General features: G+C 36.8%; 1 protein-coding gene across 2 annotated transcripts in view; it reads left to right on the top strand.

Moving 5' to 3' along the window:
• Positions 1 to 24,167, top strand: part of ANKRD12 (ankyrin repeat domain 12) — a 121,235-nt gene that overhangs the window by 20,306 nt on the left and 76,762 nt on the right. Inside the window, exons 2-4 of one of the 2 annotated variants that reach the window (XM_056138278.1) lie at positions 3,673 to 3,807; positions 10,862 to 11,009; positions 20,442 to 20,510. In XM_056138278.1, coding sequence (XP_055994253.1) covers positions 3,721 to 3,807; positions 10,862 to 11,009; positions 20,442 to 20,510 — 304 coding nt within the window. In that variant the 5' untranslated portion in view covers positions 3,673 to 3,720. The remainder of the gene's footprint in view (positions 1 to 3,672; positions 3,808 to 10,861; positions 11,010 to 20,441; positions 20,511 to 24,167) is intronic. The other variant, XM_056138279.1, reaches the window with a different exon arrangement.

Here is a 24,167-nt window from a genome sequence, read left to right as displayed (position 1 = left end):
AAACTGGCTCACCCTATTCACTTACTTACTCAGGTATTTATTTCTAATAGACGTATATAATGGTTTCAGAATTGTTAAACTATGTTCCCAGGAAAGATTTTTTTTATAGATCGTAAAAGGATTTTTATAGGTTATAGAAGGATTCTTCTTTTTTTTATATAGAAAACAAAGTTCCCGTAGCATGGAACAAACCATTTCAAAGTGTATATTTCACAGGTTTCACAGTATTGTGCAATCACCACTATCTAATTTCAGAACATTTTTGTCACCCAAAAGAAACCCTGTACCCATTGAACCCTCACTGCCTCTTTCCTTCTTCTGCCATTCCTTGGAAGCTACTAAAGTTTTTTAAAACCACGATATTTACCTTGCCTCCCAGATACTATGATTCAGTAGCTCTAAAGATAGGTCTAAGGATCTATGTTTTTAATTACATTTTGTTTGGGGGGCAGTTTCTGCTGTGCTCAAGACTTACTCCTGGTTCTGCACTAAGGAATCGCTCCTAGCAATGTTCAAAGTATCATTTGAGGTGCTGGGGATTGAAGGACTCTATATCTTTAAAAAAGTTGTTTCACTTGCTTCTGATGGTGTGAGCCTAGAACAACAGCGTTTTTTTAGAGATTTAATTGAAATGTTCCCGAAGCAATGGGAATCTAGGAGCATCCTGTCAAAGTTAAAAATAATGGCAATACATCTTTCCTTTAAAAGTCAGTCGAACACAGATCTGGGTATACCCCTGAGCACTACCAGTTATGGCCCCCAAACTAAGAGAAGACAGGGAAGGGTGTGAGAAGGAGGGGGGTAGGAGGAGTCGCAGGAGGGGAGGGGGGATGGGGGAGAAGCTGTTTGAAACCATAATGATTTTGCACAAGACAGATGTGGGTTTGATCCCTGGCACCTTATATAGTCCCCCAATCCTGCAGGAGTGATCCTTGAGCACAGCGAGGAATGACCCAAACACAATAATTAAAAAATTAAATCATGGGGCTGGAGCAGTAGCACAGTGAGTAGGGCGTTTGCCTTGCAAGCAGCTAACCCGGGTTCGATTCCCAGCATCCCTATAGTCCCCTGAGCACTACCAGGAGTAATTCCTGAGTGCAGAGCCAGGAGTGACCCCTGAGCATTGCTAGGTGTGACCCAAAAAGAAAAAGACAAAAAACAAAAAAAATAAATCAGGATTTTTAAGTTCTTCTGTGGTCTTGGTTTTGTCTTACTGAGGAAGTAAAGCTTCCAGCTGTAATTCTCTTTTGTTAGTTTTTCCATTACGTTTTGAAACACTTGCTAGTTGCGTATATTTAATGCATTGACTCTTATCAGTATGTAGTTAAAAATATTCCTTTTTGTATGTATGTTGATTCCTTCATTACTATTTTTGTGACATTTTTGACAGGATATTTGTTATGAATTGAATGCTTAATATTTTTTGGCATCTGCTTTTATTTTTAGAATTATATTATTAATAAAGTTTTCCAAATAAAGTTATTTTGATTTTTTTCTAGCATAGTCTTAGTATAATGTACTGTCATTTATAATTTTCAAAAAATGTCAACTCCTTCATCAGAACTGAGTTCGCCAGAATAGAAGATAGAAGTAGATTGAAGGGGACAGAGGTCTCAGTGAATTGTGATGGAAGATGTGTGAACTTTGGTGTGGATGTGACGTGGTAGCAAATATTTAGTAAGATGAACCCATGAAACATATGGGTAACCAACATTAACTTTTTTTAAAAATGTACTGAGTTTTTGATTATCTTAAATGGGTTTGTTTTGTTCCTCACCCCCAGTTATTATTATATAAAAACCCTATGGCTTTTTCATAAATTTTAGTCTGTTCTTTCATATTTTTATTGCATTTCTATTATTTTCTGTTACTAATATGTTGTTTATTGTGTTTATCCTGTTACATATTATGAATTGAAGTTTAAAGGGGGGAGAGTTACTCCTTCATTCACCATAATATATTGTTTGATTTTTAAAGGAAATACTGCTTTATCTTCATAGTTAATTTTGCTTTGAGGTTACAACTTTATATTTATAAAACTTAACCATTCTTGGGCTGGAGCAATAGCACACCGGGTTCTATTCCTCTGCCCCTCTCGGAAAGCCCGGCAAGGTACTGAGAGTATCTCGCCCTCATGGCAAAGCCTGGCAAGCTACCAGTGACGCATGCGATATGCCAAACACAGTATCAAGTCTCATGATGGAGATGTAACTGGGCCCGCTCAAGCAAATCGATGAATAACGGAAGGACCATGACCATGACCAACCATTCTAACTCTAAATATTTGTGCAGGATTTGAGGGGTGTGCTATACTTAAGTGATTTTGTTTAGATGGAAATTGGTAGTGTTGAAAAAGTTTCTTTGTAACTTCAGTTTTTTTATTTTGTAAAATGAAAGATATAAATGGTTTAGACTTTTAGCTCTGTGTGTGTGTGTGTGTGTGTGTGTGTCTGTCTGTCTGTCTGTTTGTCTATGTGTTTGCCATATCCAGGTTAGTTTTGGTAGATAATAAATTAAGCCATAATGAGTAAGTTATTTTATCAAAACTAAATTTTAAAGCAGTAATAGAATAGTTTGAACATAGGTTTTATTTATCTTCTGTTCAAGATGTCTGAGTGTTTAAAATTTTCTTTTAGTTGAGTAGAGTTTGCACCAAAGCCAATGATTGGAGACTACTCCCAGCTCTGCTTGTTGTGGATGGAAGCAGCATGTCACTCCTGGTAGTGCTCAGGGTATTTGGTGCAAGTGCCAGGGATTGGACTGGACTCAGCCACAAGTGAATCAAATCTTAACTCCTCTACTGTGTCCAGTCTTTTAAGATGTCTGAATTTTAATAATGCCCAGTGCTGTAGATACTAGTGTGACAGCTTTCTTAAACTTGTGAGACTTCTTTGTAAGAAATTTATAGCATGAATGAAACAGTTAAAATTAGGCTTGCCAGTAATTCTGTTTGTGGTTGTGACCCAAACATCTTCCATCTAATGAGTGCTATGTAATCGAGCTTTCTATAATAATAGTGATGTTGTATATGTGCACTGTATAGTAAGATAACTTTAATTTTAACTTTCAACAGCCATGTATGGTATTAGGTCATCCATCATATAGCTACACATGCATAGCCTAATAGCTTCTACCTTTTTAAGACAGCTTACAGAATAGAGATCCAAGACAGAACCAATTGTAGAGAAAAGGGTATTTGAAGTGATAGTTAGAATACAGTATGATACGTATTGAATGAATAGGTTAATAAAGTGATTCAATTCCTGGGATGTCTGAGAATTCAATAAAGGGAAGTAAATCACTGTAGGGATTTTTAAGATAAAAAACGTAATTAATTTGAATTAATTGAAAGACAGTAGTATAAAATTGCTAATCAGGTTTCTGCTGATACACTCAGAACAGTTGATACACTATTTCTGAATACCCAGAAAACAAGAAATTAGAAAGGACTTCGGAGAACATAGGAAAAATTACATTAAGTAGTTCTCTTTTCATCTTTTTGTCTGTGTAGACATCGACATGAGAACTTAAATTTGAAGCTATATTGTTAAGTGAAAGGGTCACCTCTTTGAGAAAATTGTCTTGAGATGTAGACATTTGCACTGTCTGAGTAAACTCAAGTAAATTTCATTGTGCATTTATGCAAGTAATCCTCATATCTATTCTTTACAGATCCAGGATGAGAAGACTGATGAAAGAAGCTAGCTGAACAGCTATAAGATGCCCAAATCTGGGTTCACAAAACCAGTTCAGAGTGAAAATTCTGACAGTGACAGCACTATGGTAGAAAAACCATATGGAAGAAAGGTATATGTCTATACTAAAGATTTTTTGACTCTTGGAACTGGAAAATAAAGGTCCTATATTTTTAGTAGTTGCTTTTTAAGATAAAGAATATGAATGACAGATAAATTCAGACTTTAAGTCTTTTAGATATTCATTGGATTCCTAGAGATAAAATTATCATAACCTAAGATAATGCAGTTATTTAAGGAATAGTCATTGATTTTTGGGGAGTAGAATCCAAAACACCTCAGTCTTTGGTAATTCTTTCCCCACTCTCTGCTGGTAGCAAAATATATACAGTAGTTATTTGGTTTTTCATATTTGTAAGCTTAGATAACATTTGTATAGCTTTTTCGTATTCAGTTTCTTTAGTCGTTATAGTTCTCTCCTATAAGATAATCAGTGAAGTGACAAATATTGTGCTTGAAACAGTGTTCATGGTCTGTATTACGTGCTAATAAATAATAGCAGTTCATGTTGTTTATTATTAGTTGTTGCCAGTGATTGTCTTTTTGCATCTGTTCTTGATTACTATTTAAGATTCAACACCTTGAGCTAGGGTATGTGGCTTTGTAGTAAAGTGCATGGTTTGCATGCATGAGACATGAGACCTGGGTTTGAACCCTGCACCACCAAAAACCCCAGGTTCTCAAACCACTTAGATTTCTGCATTTATGTTCTAATTGGTTTCACTATTTGTACTTTCACCTTAATCTAGTTAGTCTTAACATTGTCTTTGAAAGGCTTCTTTTTTCCCCCTTTAATCCTTATAGTCTCGCCCCCACACCCCCAGCAAGCCATTTTTTATTGGGAAAAAAAATACCTAAATTCTTTTCAGTGTTTTACTCATATCAGTAAAGCCATTGCAAGTATTTGTGTGTAACTCTTTTTAGGAGCTTAAGTGTGATGCTATTTATATACTGTAAAATTTACCCTTTATTATATAGTTCACTTTTTTATTAGTTATTAAGGAGTTGTACAGCCATCATATGGTTTAGTTTAAACCATTTCTATCAATGCTAAATGATCATGTTTGTTTGCAATTAATTTTTTTTGCTTCCCCAAGTAATCCTCAATCTGCTTTCAAAATGAAAAATGTTACATTTTCAGGGTCTGAGCAATAGTACAGTGGGTAGGGTGCTTGCTTTGCATACATTGATCCCTGGCACTACATGTGGCCTTACAAGCACCACCAGGAGTGATACTGAGGGCAGAACCAGGTAGTAGTAAACCTGCATACTTGTATTTGGAAATATTTTGAAATTTTGTATTTTGTATACCTTTTCTTGTCATGTGCTTAGCATTGTTGAGTTATCTTTCCAGCTACTAGTTTTATTCTTTTTTTTTTCTCAAGGTTCTAGTGCCTTTAATTTAAAGGATGGAGAATTTCTAGTTGATTTTTTTTTTAAATATATGTGTTGAATCTCCCCACTTTAAAAAAAACTGTTTCTGATAAGCAATTTCTATTATTTTACTACTTGATATGAAAATTTCTTTTTCATTGATGCTCTCAAGATTTCCTCTTGAGTCTGTTAAACAGTCTGACTGTAATTTGTTTCAGATTCCTTTGGGTTTATTTGGGGTATACTGTGCTTCTTGGATCTTTAAATGAGGGGTTTGTGAAATTTATTAATTTTGTGAATTTAATTCATAGATAAATATATTTTACTATTTCACATCTGTTATTGAGCATATGTAATGCATTTAAAAGTTTTATTTCAAATTCAGCACTTCCACTTGGCTCTAATAAATTCTATTCTCTGATGTTATTATAAGATTTAAGCATTTTAAAATTATTTTTTATAGCTTTTTTTGTAATCTGTCAAATTGAGTATCTGGTCCTCAGAGGTTTCTATTAAAATCTTTTTTTTTCTTTTTGTATATCCTATTTTGTTTCTGGTTTCTGGTCACATCTGGTGGTGGTTAGATTTTATTTCTGAATCTATCTATGCTCAGGAGACTATTGGCAGTTCTCAGGGGACCATATGCAGTGTCAGGGATCAAACCCAGGTTTGCGGCATGCAAGGCAAGTGTTTTTACCCCTGTATGTACCAGTGTTTACTGACACCTAAACAGTTTAGATTATATATTACAGTAGATCTGGATTTGCATTATTTTCCACCTGAGAGTTACCATTGTTGATAGATTTTCTTGATATTATTTACTAAAATACCAGTGGCTTACTTTGGTGTTTGTTGAACCTTGCATTTTTCATTTTCTGTTTTAGTCTGGAGAGCTCAGTGGTTTACCATTTTTCATTCTCAGCACTCTGTGGTCCCCTGAGCACCACCAGGTGTGGCCTCCCAAAAGATATGCACCCCCCCCGTTTTTTTAATCTTGTTTTATTCAGGTTACCTATACATACATAGATTAGTCAGCAGTCATTTGTTGTTCTGACATTCTGCTCAAACACTAGGAGTCAATAGTCTCTCTTCCTGACAGACTTAAGACTGTCTATTGTGAAGAACATTTAACATTTTAGACATTTTTCAGTTCTGCTCTAGCATTTACTTTCTATTGGGTGATGCAGGTTTTTCCTTTGCTTGTGTGTAGCCTCCTAGTTAATTTAGGGATGTCTGCATAAAGAGTTAGTGCCATTCTAGATTTTCTCCTTTTACAGATAATCATCCCAGACAGTAGAAGGATATAGGGAGGGTGCTGGTTCCTCTCCTATCTTCCCCTCTTGTTCATTCATATGTCTTTCCTTTCAGCCAAGGATGTGTGATTGTCTGAGGCACCCTCTTCCCCACTCATTTCTATAGTTTCTCTGGCCTGGGATATAGCTCAGTGGTAGAGCACTTGCCTTGTATGTGTGAGACTCTGATTTAGAAACCTAATAAAGAAAATAACAAAGCCCAGTGTAAGCTATTAAATTTTTGTCCACCAGGCATTGCTCACTTGCACACCACAAAATAAGGTTAATAGAACTATGTATTTTGTCTTCTTCCATTTCCTATTAGGTTGGTTATTTTTTATCAGTTGTGGTTGGGTTTGGGGCTTTGGCCTTCTATACCAAATCACCTTGACACCTTTTAGTACTAAAGAAAGGTGCTGACTTTCGTTGCCTGTTCTACCTTCATTGCACTTTATGCAAACCAACTACTAGCTAGGAATGGACATGATTCCAGGCAGGAGTGCTACCCATAGTTCAACAATTTGTCTTGAATGAAATGTTTCTCAATTTGTTATGTTCAATTTATATAGTCTTGAAATGATGGTTGGATCGGGAGAGAAGCTGTCAGTGTCTTGTACTCCACAATAGAAAGATGTCTTCAGGTGAGGGACAGGTGTTAAAACATTATATGACTGAAGCCAATCATGAACAGCTTTGTAACTATATCTTATGGTGATTCAATTTAAAAAAAAGATGGATTATAATCCACAATTTGGGGATATCAGCCCCATACCATATGAAACACTGAATAAAATCTGCCAAAGTAGAAAGGTGTTTTACTTCTCCACCTCCCCTTTGGGGGAATTGGGTTTGGACTAAACCCAGTGATACTCAAGGCTTATTTCTGGCTCTGTATTCAGGGGACCATAATTGGTGAATTGACCTGGAGTCAATTGTGGGCAGAATAAGCTCCTTAACCCTTGTATGACCCTCCGCCTAAAACATTTCAATGTGCCATGCATGACAAGTTGAGTGTTATTTTTAAAATTCAAGCAAGGGAGCCAGAGAGAGTACAGCGGGTAAGGCTCTTGGCTTGGATGTGGCTGACTCGAGGTCAATTGGCACATGGTATGATCCCCTAAGTTGTGCCAGGAGTGACCCCACTGAGTGGAGAGCTAAGAGTAAGCCCTGAGCACCATCCGGAGTGGCCCAAAAACCAGCCAATCAAATCCATGCAAAGGAATGGCGTAGAAGGAAGTTGGTAATTCTGAGAGAAAGCGAATTAAACAGCTCAGCTCTCTGAAGTAGCATGGGCTGCTAGTAGAGAACAGATACAGGAAAAGGAGCAGGGTATCTGGAGGAAAATGTTTGGTTTGTACTTGTTGAATTGGCTTGACTATTGAAACGTCCAAGTAGATGCAGTTTTAGTGGGCAGCTAGGTTTGAACTAAAAACTCAAAATGAAACGAAGTTGAAAAAGTATGAGAGTTTTTGAGAAAGTAAGCTGTAGGTATGGTGATGTCACCCAGAGAGAGTATATAAAGTGAGTGAGACAAGTGACAGAGTCTATCTTGAAGAATTACAGTGTTTTAGAAGTTGAGATATATGTAGCAAGGTTTACATTAGAATCTTTTTAGGAGTAATTTTCTTAATATTTGAATATACTTTTAAATATATTTTAAATATATATATTTACATTTTAAGAAAAGGGCCATAATTTCAATTCCAAGTGTCTTACTTTTTCTCACAGTGTATTGAAGTTAGAAAAGGAGAGTAGAATAAAGAAGACATGATTATATTATGAGCGCAAATTTCTGTGATGCATTGGAGGAGGGCAGTCTGGAGGGAGGCTCTCATTTGGCAGTCCTCAGGGCTTACTCCTGACAGTGCCTAGGCGACCATAAGGGACACTGTGGATTGAACCCAGGTCAGCTGCATGCAAGGCAAGTGCCCTACTCAACTATGCTATCTCTCCAGCCCCTGTAATGCATATTTTTATTTGTCCTTTCTGAGGACTGTTTTCCCTTGTCCTAAGTGCCTCCTTAAAGCCAGCCTCTAACTTCTGGTTTTTGCCCTTATTAGACATTAGTATATAATATTTTGGTTCTTTTTCTGTGGTCATAGGTCTATGGTTTTACATTTTATATTTCTTCTGTGAGCCATTTTCCTACAAAAATTCATGATTTCTGAAAAAATTATTTTTCCTAACTCTTTTGTAGGCTTTGAGTTAAGCACACTCAGTCCAGTACTGCTACATGTACTCCTGGAGTTTGAGTCTAAGCACAATACATGTGCTTAGCCCTTTAAGCTCGCGCTTGCACATGTGCTCCCGCTCCCTCTCTCTCCTTCTCCCTCTCCCCTCCCCCACCCCCACCACACACATACATATAAATGACTACAGGGACTGGAGAGATTGTATAGCAGGTAGGACATTTGCCTCACATTTGACAACCCCCCAGGTTCAATACCCAGCATTGTATGTGGTCCCTTGAGTGGTGTGACATCAGTACAAAATAATGAATACTGTGTTTTTCTGTTTGGGAATCACAGCCGGCAGTGCTCAGGACTGATTCCTGCCTCTGTATTAAGGGATTAGCCCTGGTGGGGATGGAGAACCATATGAGGTGCCCAGGATTGAACCTGGGTCAGCCATGTGCAAAGCAGGCATGTCACCCACTATACTCTCTCTAGCCTGAATATTGTATTTTGTAGCTTCTCACAATACTCTCTTGAAATTTATTTAGGTCTCAATCCCATTATTTTTTCTCTTCTTTCACATGTTCTTCATTTATTTATAAATTCTGTTTTTAAAAATAAATTTATTTTTTGGATCCAGAGCAATAGTGGGTAGTGTGCTTATACCTTAAATATTACTGTGACCTGGGTTCCATCTTGGGCACCCCTTTCAGTCCCCCCCGAGCCCACCAGGAATGATCCCTGAACATAGAGAGCCAAGAGTTTATCCCCTAATACTTCCAGGTATGATCATAAAACAAACAAACAAAAAAAAACAAAAAAAGGAATATTTTCAAGTTCCTCCCTTTCTTCCTTCAGTTTCCATCTTGGAATGAAATCTAGTATCTTCAAACTGAATCTACTTCTAATTTGCTTTAGTGAATCTCTACAAATATGGTGTTTTTCTTTTATTATCACTTTCAAAAACTGTTCTTATTTCTCTTGATAAGGTAATGTGGCATACTTGTTAATATCCAGGTTGTTTTTCATAAAGGAGTCTAGAAATCAGTTTAAATATTGCTGTATTTATATGAGTATTGATGTATAGGGACAGGCTTTATAGTAGGGTAGGTTAGTGTCTCTCAACATCTTTCCCAGCTGCGGTCACCTGACCTTATTTCCTTCTTGTGCCCCTTCTAAAAGAATTTTCTGAGGGCCCACAGGACACCATATGGCCTCTGGATGAGAAATGCTAGTATAGACTGTAAGGGAGAATATTTTACTTGATTGGGTGCATGATAGTAAGATAACACAGTCTATTTTAATTTAGTCCAGACTCTTTGTGTGTGTGTGTGTGTATATGTATATATATATATATGTGTGTGTGTGTGTGTGTATATATATGTGTGTGTGTGTGTGTGTATATGTACATATACATACATACACACACACACACACACACACATACAGTTTCTCATTGGGTTCAAAATCAGTACTGTATTGAGATACAAGATTTTGTTACCCAAATTACTTTGCTATAGTGTTAAAAATTCTGTATAGGGGCCAGAAATACAGCTTAAGTGGTAGAACACATGCATCATATATGCAAGCTCCTGAGTTCATTCCCCAGTACTGCCAGGTGTGGCCCACCACGTACCACTGGGCTCACCCTGATAGCAAGAACTGGTGGGGTGATTCTAATGACCCCTTGAACCCTGAAACCATCAGGACCACTGGAAATGGCCCAGGTTCCCCAACCCTACTGCCTGTTGCCTCTATAAAAATTCTGTTTCATGTCAGAGAGATAGTATAAAACGTACTAAGATAATTGTTTTGCCTGGGACTGCAACTCTGGGGGGTTGATGGGAGGGAACCTGGGGACACTGGTGCTGGGAAATGTACACAAGTGAAAGAATGGGTGTTGGAATACTGTATGACTGAAATCCAATCATGAACAGCTTTATAAGGGTCTGTCTCACAGTGATTCAGTAAAATTAAAACAAAAATCTCCACAATATATATGGTCACCACCTAGGGTCATTCCTGAGCACATAGCTAGCTGTAACCCATAATCACGTTGAGTATGGCCCCAGTTACCCCTGACACTAATCTGCTTAAAAGTAGGGGAATATAAAACAAGTTAGGGAAAAAAAGGTTGAAATTGGGTTTTTAGTCTATTGAATACAGTAAGTTTATCATTGTACTCTATTTTTCTGTGTGTTTGAGAATGTCCTTTATTGCTTAAATAATAGAATAGTAACTTTGTTAATATTTGATTTTTTTATAGAGTAAAGACAAGATAGCATCTTATAGCAAAACTCCAAAAATTGATCGAAGTGATGTGGGGAAGGAAATGAAAGAGAAATCATCCATGAAACGTAAACTTCCTTTTACTATTAGCCCATCAAGAAATGAAGAACGAGATTCAGACACAGGTAGAATAATTACTGATTATGGTAAAATGTTATTCTTTTACTGAGACTTTCTGTTCATGTCATTCTTCTTACCATAGTTTATAGAGTAATATTTTTTATTTTGCGTTTCTTGCAAATCTCTAAACACTTTCAGAGCTTTCATTTTTCAGGGAACTTGCCAGTGATGAAAGTTTTCTCAGTGATATCCTAAGACCTGGAAAATGTAAAGGGAAACCACGGTTTTATAGACACATTAATGAACCGTCCAAAGAAAAGAAAGTTTGGTGACTCTAAAATCAGAAGTGAATTACAAACATCTCCCCCAAAGTTTGAGACTTAACTGCCTACCTCAATTCTTCGTACGTTTTTCCTTCACCCATTCTTTCACTTGTGTACATTTCTCTTAAAAATGGTCCTCAGTTATTCATAATAAATTGGAAGCTTTACCACTGTCTTAATTAAAGTTCCTAGCCCCGAGCTTATCATTCCTTGAAACTAATAAACTTGAACACTGGTTGTGTATTTAAGTTTTCTTATACCTTGCTGAAATATTATTAATGAACTATTCTTAAGATGTTTGGGTTTCACTCAGAAAGTTAATGTTCCATTTTGAGTTTATAGACAAGAGATTATGTATTAATGTTTTTATAGTCCTCATATGGAAGTGTTCTTGAATGGAATACTTGAAAATAAAGGTTTCTGAAATGACTGGGATTAATACAATTTTAGAAAATACTTGATTTTCAATATAGATTTTTAGGTAGGCCTCTCTGTGTATTTTATTATCTCTCTTAGCTTCAACTAAATATTGTTTTTTGGTTTGGGGCCATACTTAAAAGTGCTCAGGGGCTATTTTTGGTCCTGTGCTCAAGAGTCATAAGTGATGCTGAGAATCCAAACCAGGGTCACTGTGGACACAGTTACATGCAATCATATGGTTCACTTACTGTACTATTTAACTCCTTGAACCTAAACATTGTTCTTAAGGAACACTCATGGCACTTTTATTTATTTTTCTTTTGGATGGGGGAGAGGGCTCCTCACAAACAGTGCTTAGAAGGCACAGGCACCCTTCCTGGCATTTCTTAACCAACTAGATTAGTGGTTTAATGCCTGAGTCCTGCATGACAGGAATTACCAAAACCATACCTCACCTATGTGCTGGAAGACCTCCAAGGCTGCACCTGGCAATTTTTAGGTAGCCAAATGGTGTCAGGGATTGAACCAGCCTTGCACATGGCCAACCCTGATTTGATCCCTGGCACCACATATGTTCCCCAGAGCACCTCCAGGTGCGTCCCCCCCAAAAAAGGAAATTAATTGCTTTCTTTTTATTTCACAAATTTTATGCTGTGGCCAGGTAGGTAGCTTGGGGGTCAGGAACATATGCATTGCATTCTCAGGGATCTCAATTCAGTTTTATTCCACAAGACTTCCTGAGCATTGCCAGGTACCAGCTCTGCATGCCCTCTACTTACTGTGAGTGTGGTCCTGGTGGCCCCATATCATGGTTCTAAGCAGCAATTCCTAAGCTTCTGGCCTTGTTGGACAGGGACCACTGGGAATGGCCCCAGGGCATCACTCCAAAAGAAATCACATGCCTTTTTTATTTTAAAATACACTTTTTTCCCCCGGAGATTGAGATTTTTTTTTCTTCCCTCAAGCATCTTTTCTCCTTTATACTCAGCAATGTTTTCCAGCTGTTTAAGACCACTAAGTGGAGGAATAAGGTGATATTTACGTGTCTAGAGGTATATCTTTGAGGTTTACTTTCTCTCATGTTAACTTTTCTCCTTGGCATTTCCTTTACTAGTCATTTTTAAAAGTAATTACACAGGCTTTGCTACTTTGATACACTACATAGGTATTATACTCCTAGTAAATAAACTGAAGAGAGTTTAGATAAATTCAGAGAAGTTACATTGTTAGAAATAAGGTTTCAGTATAATAAACTTCACAGGAAAACTTTTGTTATTCCAGTGACTTGTTTCTTAGTTCAAACAAAATAAAAATTTTAAGGTTACTTTGGGTAATAGGTATATCTTGGGCAGTGAATACATATTATCTAATTCATACTTTATTAATTTGATTATATACTTTCCCCATCTCCAGTTTTTCCATTATTTGAATGTAGTGTGGTGTTGTACTTTTCTAAGACTTTTATTTCACAATCTTTTTTGGAGGGCTGGAGCAGTAGTACAGTGGGTAGGGTGTTTGCATGTGGCCCACCCAGGTTTTGATCCCTGGCATCCCATATGTTCCCCCAAGTACTACCAGAAGTAATTCTGCAGTGCAGAGCCAGGTGTAACCCCTGAGCATTGCCAGATATGGCCCAAAAACAACTGTGTATAACTTTGTTACAAAGAGTATATGCTCTTAACTAAGTAGTACTAGGTTGATTGAAACATAAACATTTATATTTTTGTAGACTGAATTGATAAGCTTTATTAGTAGTATATAAGACTTTGCAGTTTGTACATATGCATGTACAAACAAATATGTACACACATACAGAGCATTAAGAACTTCATTTCTGGGTTTGAGTGTTAGTATAGTGGATAGGGTGTTTGCTTGCAGAAGTCCAACAAGGCTTTAATCCCCGACACCATGTATGTCTCTCAAGCCTGCCAGGAGAGCTTCTTGAACTCAGAGCCAGAAGTAAGTGCTGAACACCACCAGGCGTGGACCCACCCCCCACCCCTCAACAAAAGGAAGGAAAAGAAAAACCTCAGTCCCAAACTAAAATGTCATATTTGCAGTTAACTACCTATTTTTATGATAAAAAATTTTCCATATAAAAGGTAATTGAACCCCCATCCACAAAATAATCAAATACTATTTGACAAACCCTTGACCTGAGAATACAAAACATTACCGGGGGTAAGGGAGAGCCAGACTAGAGGTAACATAGAGACAGCGGGGGGAGGTTTGTGTGAGATAATAAAAGGTAATTATAGCAATAAAGCCCATTTCCTACACTAATCCCATCTGTAGGTATACTGTATTTTAAATAGCTGAAAGTATAATAAAGCTGTAGAAAGAAAAAATTTTTACAGCATATATAGCAATTTTTGTCTATTTTGTACTTAAGCTTGATTTTTGTTTTTCTTTTTCCTTTTGGGCCACACTTAGCGATGCTCAGGGGTTACTCCTGACTGCGCTCAGAAATTACTCCTGGCTGTGCTCTGGGGACCATGTGAGATGCCAGGAATCAAACCCGGGTCACCCATGTGCAAGGCAAAACCCTGCCCTACCATCACTTTGTCCCCCAGCATTTCTTAAAAGACAAACACGGATGGAAAACATAACAAAAGTCACAAACAAATCATTCAGGACACAACATTTTAATTGACGAATACATGAAAATATGTCAATATTAATAATGAAAGAAATAGTACTTGGCACTTAGAGCGAAGATGACTTTGACCTACATATATACAATCATTGGTTAGAAATCAAGATATGCTTTAATTGGTCTAAGTCAGAGGTCCTCAGACTTATTTAACCTAACACCCCCTTTGCAGAAAATAAAAATCACTCAGCGTCCCCTTGGAAGTTTTCCTTTAAGCAATGTCCCCCTCCATACCTGAGCCTCCTCCCATGCATCTTCCTCCGCCCTCAGTCTACTGGTGGCTAGTGGTAATCGTCCACTGTAGAAAACACTGGTTATGGGAATACCTTTCTAGTGGTAAGCAGAATGCCATAGCTCCCAAAACTGAAAGCAGTTGCCTTCAAGATGCTTAACTGAGTTTTGTAATAGACCAAAAAATATTTTTAGAAAGCATTTCAGTGTTCAGTGATAAAATATTTGTAAAATTATGGTAAGTGCAATGAAAAAATGTTTACCCTTAAAAATAATAGTGTAGGGGTCTAGATAGAGCATTTGCCTTGCATGCAGCCAACCTGTGTTCGATCCCCGGTATCCTATATCCCCGGCATCCCAGCACCACCAGGAGTAACTCCTGAGTGCAGAGCCAGGAGTAACCCCAGAACATTGCTGGATGTGACCCAAAGAACAAAATAATAATAATATAATAATAAAATAACATTGTAGGAGAACATAGAGTATGGAAAGTTGTTCATAGTAAAGTGAAAAAAGGGTTATGAAACTTTGAACTGCTTCACTGTACCAAGTCATATTTTATGTAATTTTTGTACATATATGTTTTATACATGTGAAAAAGCTAGACCCATAAAAACATTAAAATATAAAGGACTTTCATCTTAAATTTATTAAAACTAAGTGTAAACCTAGTGTGTTGTGAGTACAACAGAATGTAAATATTATAAAAGTAGATACTGACAGTAAATAAAGAATAGGAGATAGTAATTAAGGAAAAACTTTACATTTTGGCCTCAAACCATCCATACCCAAAAGAAATTAGGATTTTAAGCCCTGAGTACTGCCTCAAGGTGTGGCCCCAACTGCCCCTCCAACCAAAAAAGAATTTCTTATCAGAAACTTCCTATATACTTTATCTCATGAAATATTGAGACATATATATATATATGTTGAGACATATATATAACCCAGCTCCCAGAAGAGAACAGCGCAGAGTCTCCCTGCCCCTGTGCCTGGCTGTCCTTACCGGGGCCCCTTGGAGGGAAGCGAGTTGAGTTTCCCTCCCCACCCCGACCAGGGCTCCAGCAGCCGAAGACCTCCAGGACCAGCCACCACCATGCTGAGACCACTCTCCACAGGCGTGAAGGTACCGGCAGAGGAACAAAGGCATGCGGGTCCCGAGGCTGAGATCTCCAAGCATGCTCGGACTGGGGCTGAGCATCCTCCACCCAGATCCTCCTTTTCCAGTAGGCAGGGGTCACACCCACCAACTGGCCCCCTGGCGCCATGTAATCCCATCAACAGCCAAGACCCACAGACTATAAAACCCAGCTCCCGGAAGCGAATGCAGCCGCGCGACATCTTATTATCTCATTCTTACTTTGGACAAACTGGCAGGCTACTGAATGTAACCTGCCCACACGGCAGAGTCTGGCAAACTCCCCGTGGTGTAACCAATATGCCAAATATCAGTAACAATGATGGGTCTCATTCTCCTAACCCTGAATGAGCTTTGATCTTTGATATGGCACTTAAAAAAAAAAAATCTCAGAACTAGGACAAAGGAGACGTTACTGGGGCCTGCTCGAGGCAATCGACGAACAGTTCATATACATACACACACACACACACACACATATATATATATAGCAACTCATTGAAGCTATAGGAGCATAAAAGCAGATACTTCTTTTCTAGGAGACAATTTCTTACACTTCATCAATGTAATAATTTCTAGGAGACATTATTTCTTCCACAAAATCAGCTTGCTTTAGCATTTATTTTTAACTTTTATTTTTTATTTTTCCTTGTCTTTTTCTTTTTTAGTTTAATATTTTCTTTATTTTCTTTTTCCTTTTAATTGAATCACCATGAGCTACACTTAAAGCTTTCATGTTTATCCTAGTCTTATCTTGAACTTGTGATAAGGATAAATTATTGTAAGTGTAGTAAAGATAAACGATGTTTTTATTGTCTGACTTTGGAGGCTAATAGGCCAGTGTTGAGTTACTTGCTCAGTGCTGTATTACTTATAATGATCAAATAATTTGGGTTTTTTTTGTTTTGGGATCACACCTGGCTGTGTTCAGAGGCTACTTCAGCCTCTCTGCTTGGGGCTCCATGTAATGCCGAGGACTGAATCAAAACCTTTGCACACAACCCATTGAGCTTGCTCTCTAACACTTGAGTATTTTTTCCGTAAGTCTCTGTTTCTTTCTCCGCCCCTCTCGGAGAGCCAGGCAAGCTACCGAGAGTATCTCGCCCACACAGCAAAGCCTGGCAAGCTATCTGTGACGTATTTAATATGCCAAACACAGTAACAAGTCTCACAATGCAGACGTTACTGGGCCCGCTCGAGCAAATGGGTAAACAACGGGAGGACAGTGCTACAGTGCTCTATTCCTTTGTCTCCAAGAGTACTTGTGATAATTTTAACTTTGAAGAATTATTACCATTAGGTAATATAAAATGAATTTGTAATTCATTAGTTAAATAAAATAGAAGACTAACGTTGGCTAGTCAATAGGCATGCTTTTAAATATCATAAACTAGGCATAGGCAGGTAGTTTAGATTTAGTATAGCTGTTGAGTAATGCCATCTGGACTGTTTTCCATGTCTCTGCTCTATCACTCTGAATTCATGTGCTAATATCCTTAAGTATTTTACTTTATAGTCACAACACAGTCATCTGCTGCTTTCTGGGCAGGATGTAGAAGAAGGACAAACAACAGAAGTATTATTTTACCAGAGAAAATTTGCCTATTACTGATTAAACAACCTCCATAAGAATTTTCATCTATGTCTTACTGGTTTGATTGCCCTTACTGCAGGGGAATACAAAAATGCAAATACTTTTAGTTAGCCATACTGCCACCCTAAATGAAAACAGAATATTGCCGGTAGAAGAGTAATTCTGTGGGCACTTAAAATAACTTGCTGTATACAAAGTGTTGTATCCAAGGAAAAGCATAATCCTTTGACATGAACATGTTAGCTATCTTGAAGCTACATATAAGAATTATTTTATTATGAGTGATGCTAGTTAAGAACATCTTAGAATAGTGTAGTTTTTATTATTCCCTACATTTTAAGAATAATTACTTTGTAACAAATCAGAAATAAAAACCAAACTTTAAAATTTGGTTTGTATTTTATTATTATTTTGGTTTGAGTGCCATGTCCCTCTGTTCTCACAGCTTACTCCTGTACTTCTACAAAGTATTTTCATGAGCCTTTCATATAGTGATATTTCTCCAAAATAATAAATTGTTACAAAATTTCCAGTAGTCTGTTCTTCAGCTAAAATAACATTGGGGTACTTTATTTTTTGTTTATTTGGTTTTCCTTGGTTTTCCCTTTTTGTTTTTAGGTTTACTAGACTATATATTTCTGTAGAGGAAAGCCAGTAGTACTTCATCCTTCCAGTTTGTTGAAATAAGTAGAATAATGTGTTTTTCACTTAAAAAATTATCCTAGCATAGTTTGCTTTTTTTCCCCCCTTCATTTGACTTTTGTAAATAATGTGATATGAGAAAATCTAGATACGTACTACTCCCAAAATCCCTAATGGCAGCTGTGGGTATATTCAGTGTTAACCAATAAATTCTGAGAGCCAGTTTTTACCAGTTTTGAGACGTTTGATAACTTTGAAGTATTTACCTTAATAGGACTCAGGCAGATTTTGAGAGAAGAGGCAGATTTTGTTCTAAAATTAAGTTTTGTGGAGTTCATGCCCAATTCAGTCATCTTAATTAGTGACTGAATAAATAGCAGTACTCCTACATACATTTAAAATAAATAAATAAAAGTTTTGGTGGCTGAGGGAAATAAATGGCAACAATGAATTTTTTGCTAAATAAGGATGTTCATCTTTTATTATTTTGTTGTTTGTGGGTCATACCAGCATTGCTCAGGGCTTACCTCCTGGCTCTGAGATACAAATGGGTGTTAGGGATCAAGCTGGTTCGGCTGCATGTAAGACAAGCTCTTTAACAACCCTGTACTATATTTTCAGTCTTTTTCGATGATTTTCCTGGATTTTAATTATTATAGATTTGCTTTCATTCTTCCACTGTGATAGTGTATTAAAAATCTTCACTGTATAACACTACATTTTAAAAATAATTTATTTTGTGACAAATCAGAAATAAAAGCCAAACTTTAAAATTTGGTTTGTATTTTATTATTATTTTGGTTTGAGTGCCATACCCCTCTGTTCTCACAGCTTACTCCTGTCTCTGTGCTCAGGGATCACTCTTGGCAGTACTCAGGTATTGTAATATACTAGAGTATGGGTGCTAGAGATTGAACTGGGGTAGGCATTGTAGAAGCAGGTGCCTCTTAACAAACTGCTATCTCTTGCCCCTAAAGTAAGATTTTAATAATATTGCTTGTTTGACTCTGCAATAGAAAATATCAAGGAAAGAAATTATTCCACTTTGCACTTAGTGCCTTACCAGAAAAACATATTGATAGCAATAATCTCATAGTCTAAACTTAGTATAGCATAGAACGTAGAAATGCTCAAGCAAATGTACAGAATATAAGAACTTTTCATTTTTTAGATACTAATTAAATTTTTAGACATTCAGGTGCCCCAAATAAGAGCATTCTTATTTGAGTAAAAGCCAAAGGTCTGTAGAGTCAGGGTGGATTGATTACTTCCATTGGAAGATTTTAGATAAGTTGTTATAACAACTCACCTTCCTTATTGTAATGATTCTAATTCAATGTTCGATTTATCTGTTTTCCTTTAAATGGTTACAGTATGATTTGTTGATACAATTATGGTAGCCACTATTTGCTTAGTGCTTGGAAGCTATTTTTAATTTTTCATAAAATATCAAAAATACTTAATTAAATTGTATCTATTAAATATATTCAGTTTTGAAATATTCATTGAAAGCCTTAACAGTCTGTTTATCTACTTGCTGTAGAATTAGTCTAAAAGTCATTTTATTAATAGATTCCCTTTTCAGTTGAGTTAACCTCTTACCACAAAAACACATACTTTCAGATGCTGTGATTTAGGTATTTTCTGGCATCTAACTTGTGAATGATATTTATAATAAAGGTCCTAGAAAAGAACTATGTAAAATTGAGTATATGAATATCCAAAATATTGTTATAATTTAAAGCATTTATTCAGAGAATATCAGCTCTGGCCATATTGCCAGCAGTTACTTTATATTCCTGTTTCTCTGTAACAAATTCTTCAACATAATTTCTTTTCTTTCTTTGTTCTTTTATCACACCTAGTAGTGCTCAGAGCATACTCCTTCCAACATCCAGGGGAATGGAACCTGGGGCTTCCACACACAAAGCATGCATGCCAATTTTTTGAGCTCTCCCCGCTGGTATTCATACTCGCTGAAGAACTTTGATTTGACTCAGACTACTTCTTTCTTAAGAGGTCTTTAGTAGGGATCATTATAGTGAATTCATATAATTTGAGATGTGTATGATCTATAGAAAGATTTTTTTAAGTCTGCACACTAATGTGTTAGTAATTTTGGCACATGAAATAAAAAAGGCGATTCAAGTATATTTTCAATTTTTCTACAGGTAAAATTTACATAGGAAGAGTAGTAATAGAGTACAACTTTTTTTTTTTACCATTTTTCTGATGAAAAAAAATAGCCTCAAAATAGATGTTTTAATAGACATCATCAGTATAATTAACTTTTTCAACTTTCATATTCCTATTGAAGAAACTGAAATCATAGGTATTGGCCAAACCTGTGTTTAACTTTACTTTTGGCTAATCTTTTGGAAAAATAAGGATATATCATTGACCTATTAGTGCTCTTTTAAAAAATGTTGGTTTGTTGAATTCTGCATTTCCCTTCGTGTGCTTTTTTCTTTTCTCCTGTCTCTTCTCATTCTGTAGATTCAGATCCAGGACATACAAGTGAAAATTGGGGGGAGAGACTTATATCTTCTTACAGGACATACTCAGGTAATCAGATCATCAGGTGCTCCTCTGTAGTCAGTGGTTTCTGCCGCATTAACTATTATTGTGCTATGAATAACTTCTTTACATACAGCATATGAATATCTTTGTAATAAGTGAAGTATATAAGTGACACTAAATTTTCTAGATTTTGTTTTAGATATCCGGTGTGTTGTTATCAGCATATGCTATATGTGAACTTCATAAGCTTTTAAAATATCACCAGGACAGTGTAGCGCAAAGTGGGGGACACTAGTCTTATAGAAAATAGTCTCAATTTCAGCTTCTGCAATTTGTGCAGTGCAGCAACTGTTATGAGACGATACCAAAGTCTTAGTCTCTTTTTCTATATATCTTTCTTAAGACGTTATACCAGATATATTCATTTCAATATATATTGCCAACTAATTCTTTGGTCATACAATTTTTTTTTTTGAGCAGGGGTCAAGTCCTGTGGGGGTCAGGTCTTGCTTCTGACTCGTACTCAGGGATCGCTCCTGGTGAGGCTCGGAGAACTGTTTGAGATGCCGGGTATCAAACCTAGGTTGGCTAAATGCAAAGCAAGAACCCTACCCACTGTACTGTCGTCTCCAGCCCTGTGCAGTGTTTTTTCCTAAAAACACATCTAAAATTTTTTGCAGTTGAAGTCTTTATTGACTTTGCTTTTCATGTTGAATTTAAAAGTAAAGTGAGAGCTGGGTGGATGGCTCAATTTGTAGATCTCATTCTTAGCTTGTACACAGCCTTGAGTTCAACCTCTAGCCTAACATGGTCCACTGGGCACCATTAGGTATTTCCCTAATGGCCCCAGAGAACCACACGACCAGGACAAGCACTGCTAGGATGGACCTTTTTGGAAAGGTGTGGTATCAAATTGCCTGGAGAAAATGACCTCATCATTTCTTGAGTTAGAATCTATTTGTTCATCCATGACACCAGGTTAATTAAACTTAATTGCTCCAGCTGGAAGAATACAAGAGAATGTATACAGATACTGTCATTTGAATGAAGCATAAACATTTTCTCTGTGAAAACTGTTAGGTTTTTTTATTGCCATTTTTATCATAGAACTTTTTTAATTAAAATATTTTTTAGTCTTGGATATCTTTAATAGGTGTCCAGTTCTTGCATATTATTTTTAACTGAAAAAAATGTAATAAACCTGCTTTGATAAACATTCTTGTTGATTTTGTTTTGGGACCATACCTGGCAATGCTCAGGAATCACTTCCAGCAATGTACTGGGACCCTATGGGATACTGGGAATTAAACCCGCCTCATCCACCTATAAGACAAGCACTCTCCCATTGTACAGTGTCTGCATCCCCACACCCTTTCATTTTTACATTCATGTGTTGGGAAGGGAGAATGCTGAACAAGTAATTATTTTTGAAATTATCCTGAAAGCTATTTGAACCTTCAAATTTTGAGGGTTGGAGGCAGGGGATGTTTATAATGAGCACTAAAATGAAAAAGATCTGAAGTTTCTGTGAGGTTAATGTACATTTCTGAAATGAAACCTATAAATGCAAAGTACCTGGAAGAGTTGTTTGTGATGAAGACATCAGTGATCTGAGCATTATTGCTAGTAATTGGAAGATAGGAGCACTTACTATGGGAGATTTGTCTAGAAATTTTAGAGTAATAACTTCTTCCCCCTCTGAATTAAAATATACACGTTCCAAAGTTGGTTGATCTTTATTTGAATGGTAGCTCTGTTGTTTTGTTCCTTGAATAGAGTCACAGCTTTATGGGACAATAAGGTTTTTTTTTTTTTTATGTTTTTGAGATACTGGTAGGTTTATGAAACAGTTCTCAATGAAATACAGTTTTCTATTTTTTTATCATTAAGGTCTGACCACATTTAGCTTTTTGTTTATTCTGACAAAACTTGAAAAAGAGAGCAATAATTTTCAATATAAGAGTGAGATGCTGTGCATTTTTGAAGATCCTCTGAACATTTAATTGATTTTTGACAAGCTCATTATTGGGTGGCTTTGTGGAATTTTAAGTCTATGTAAGACTATGCTGTGTGAAAACATGTCAGTATTCTGTGCTTAATTGTTCAGTTCTGACTCACTGTTTGGACACATACATGCTAGGTAAAATTTGAAAAGTATCTGACTTTTCTAAACACATAATGATCATTTACTTCTAACAAATCAGAAAAAACAAGTTTGTCATAGGATAGATTCCAAAATAGCCTTGTTGAATGCCTTAATCTTGGAAAAAGCTCACTTTGGGACAGGTTAATAGTTGTAAAGTAATTTTAAATGGTATACATATTATCTCTAACCTAGTTTTCCTATTCCTATTGTTTTTCATACCTATTTTTCTTACCTCCTATAAGTCATGAATTCAGACAAACAAAGGGATCAATGGAAAAATAGAGTTCATGTTGAATGCTAGTATCAAATTTCATTTTGCAGAATTTTGGAGTATATTTAGTTTGTTCTTTTGGGGGTAGTGCTTCCCAAAAAGTGCATGGGAACCACCAGTGACACACAAACAGTGATGCTGGGGAAGGGAGTATGTGGTGCCAGAGATTGAATCAAGGTCTCACATGAAAGCACTAGCCCTTTTAGCTATCTAACCCAATTTGTGTTTTCTTTCCCAGAATGGATCATTATACATTTGAACATTTGGCAGTATGGAATTCTAAGTAGTTCACAATTTTTTTTCTAAAATTTTTTTTCTAAAATCTGCATTCCTTACGTTAAAGCACATTCTTTAAAAAATACTTTTTAAAAATAAAAACCAAAAATTAAAAAATTTAAAACCAAAAATTCGGTTGTAGTTTTGCAGATGAGGAAATAAAAGAAAAATGTTGGGAGAAAATACTGCATTTTGTCAACACTTGATGGTGTTCAGAGGTTCCTTGGTACTTGGGAAATTGCAGTCCCCGGAATCCAGCCTAGCTCTCCCACACACAAAATATGCCCTTAGACCAGTGAGCTGTTATTCCTCCAGCCCTGGAAATTATTTTTAAGAATATGGTCTTTTAGCACAGCAGGTAGGGCGTTTGCCTTGCACGAAGCTGACCTGGCCAACCCAAGTTTGATTCCTCTGCCCGTCTCGGAGAGCCTGGCAAGCTGCCAAGAGTATCTCACCCGTACAGCAAAGCCTGGCAAGCTACCCATGATGTATTCGATATGCCAAACACGGTAGCAAGTATCACAATGGAGACGTTACTGAGCCTGCTCGAGTAAATCGATGAACAACGGGAGGACAGTGCTACAGTGCTACTTCAGTTACTTGATTTTACTTATGACACCTCTTCTATTGTTTTTAAAATTTGCACACGTAGATACTTGAGTTTTAGGCAAGAAGTAGATTTAAAAATGTCAATCAGGGGGCCGGAGCGATAGCACAGCGGGTAGGGCATTTGCCTTGCACGCGGCTGACCCGGGTTCAATTCTTGTCATCCCATATGTTCCCCCAGGCACTGCCAGGAGTAATTCCTGAGTGCAAAGCCAGGAGTGACCCCTGAGCATTGCTGATGTGACTGCAAAAAAAAAGAAAAGTCAATCATTTGGAAAACTATTCAGACAATACAATTGTATTTTTTCATTAAATACTAAAAAACTAAGCCGTACATAAGACATTTGAAAGCAAAATGTGTAAGGAAAATAAAGTTTTCCGATACACATGTGTGGGGCCTTAC

Source organism: Sorex fumeus, unplaced genomic scaffold, assembly GCF_029834395.1.
Source record: "Sorex fumeus unplaced genomic scaffold, SorFum_2.1 ptg000128l, whole genome shotgun sequence".
Classification (NCBI taxonomy): Eukaryota; Metazoa; Chordata; class Mammalia; order Eulipotyphla; family Soricidae; genus Sorex; species Sorex fumeus.
The sequence above is the reverse complement of the archived record's forward strand: the minus strand, read 5'-3'. Positions and strand labels throughout refer to the sequence as shown.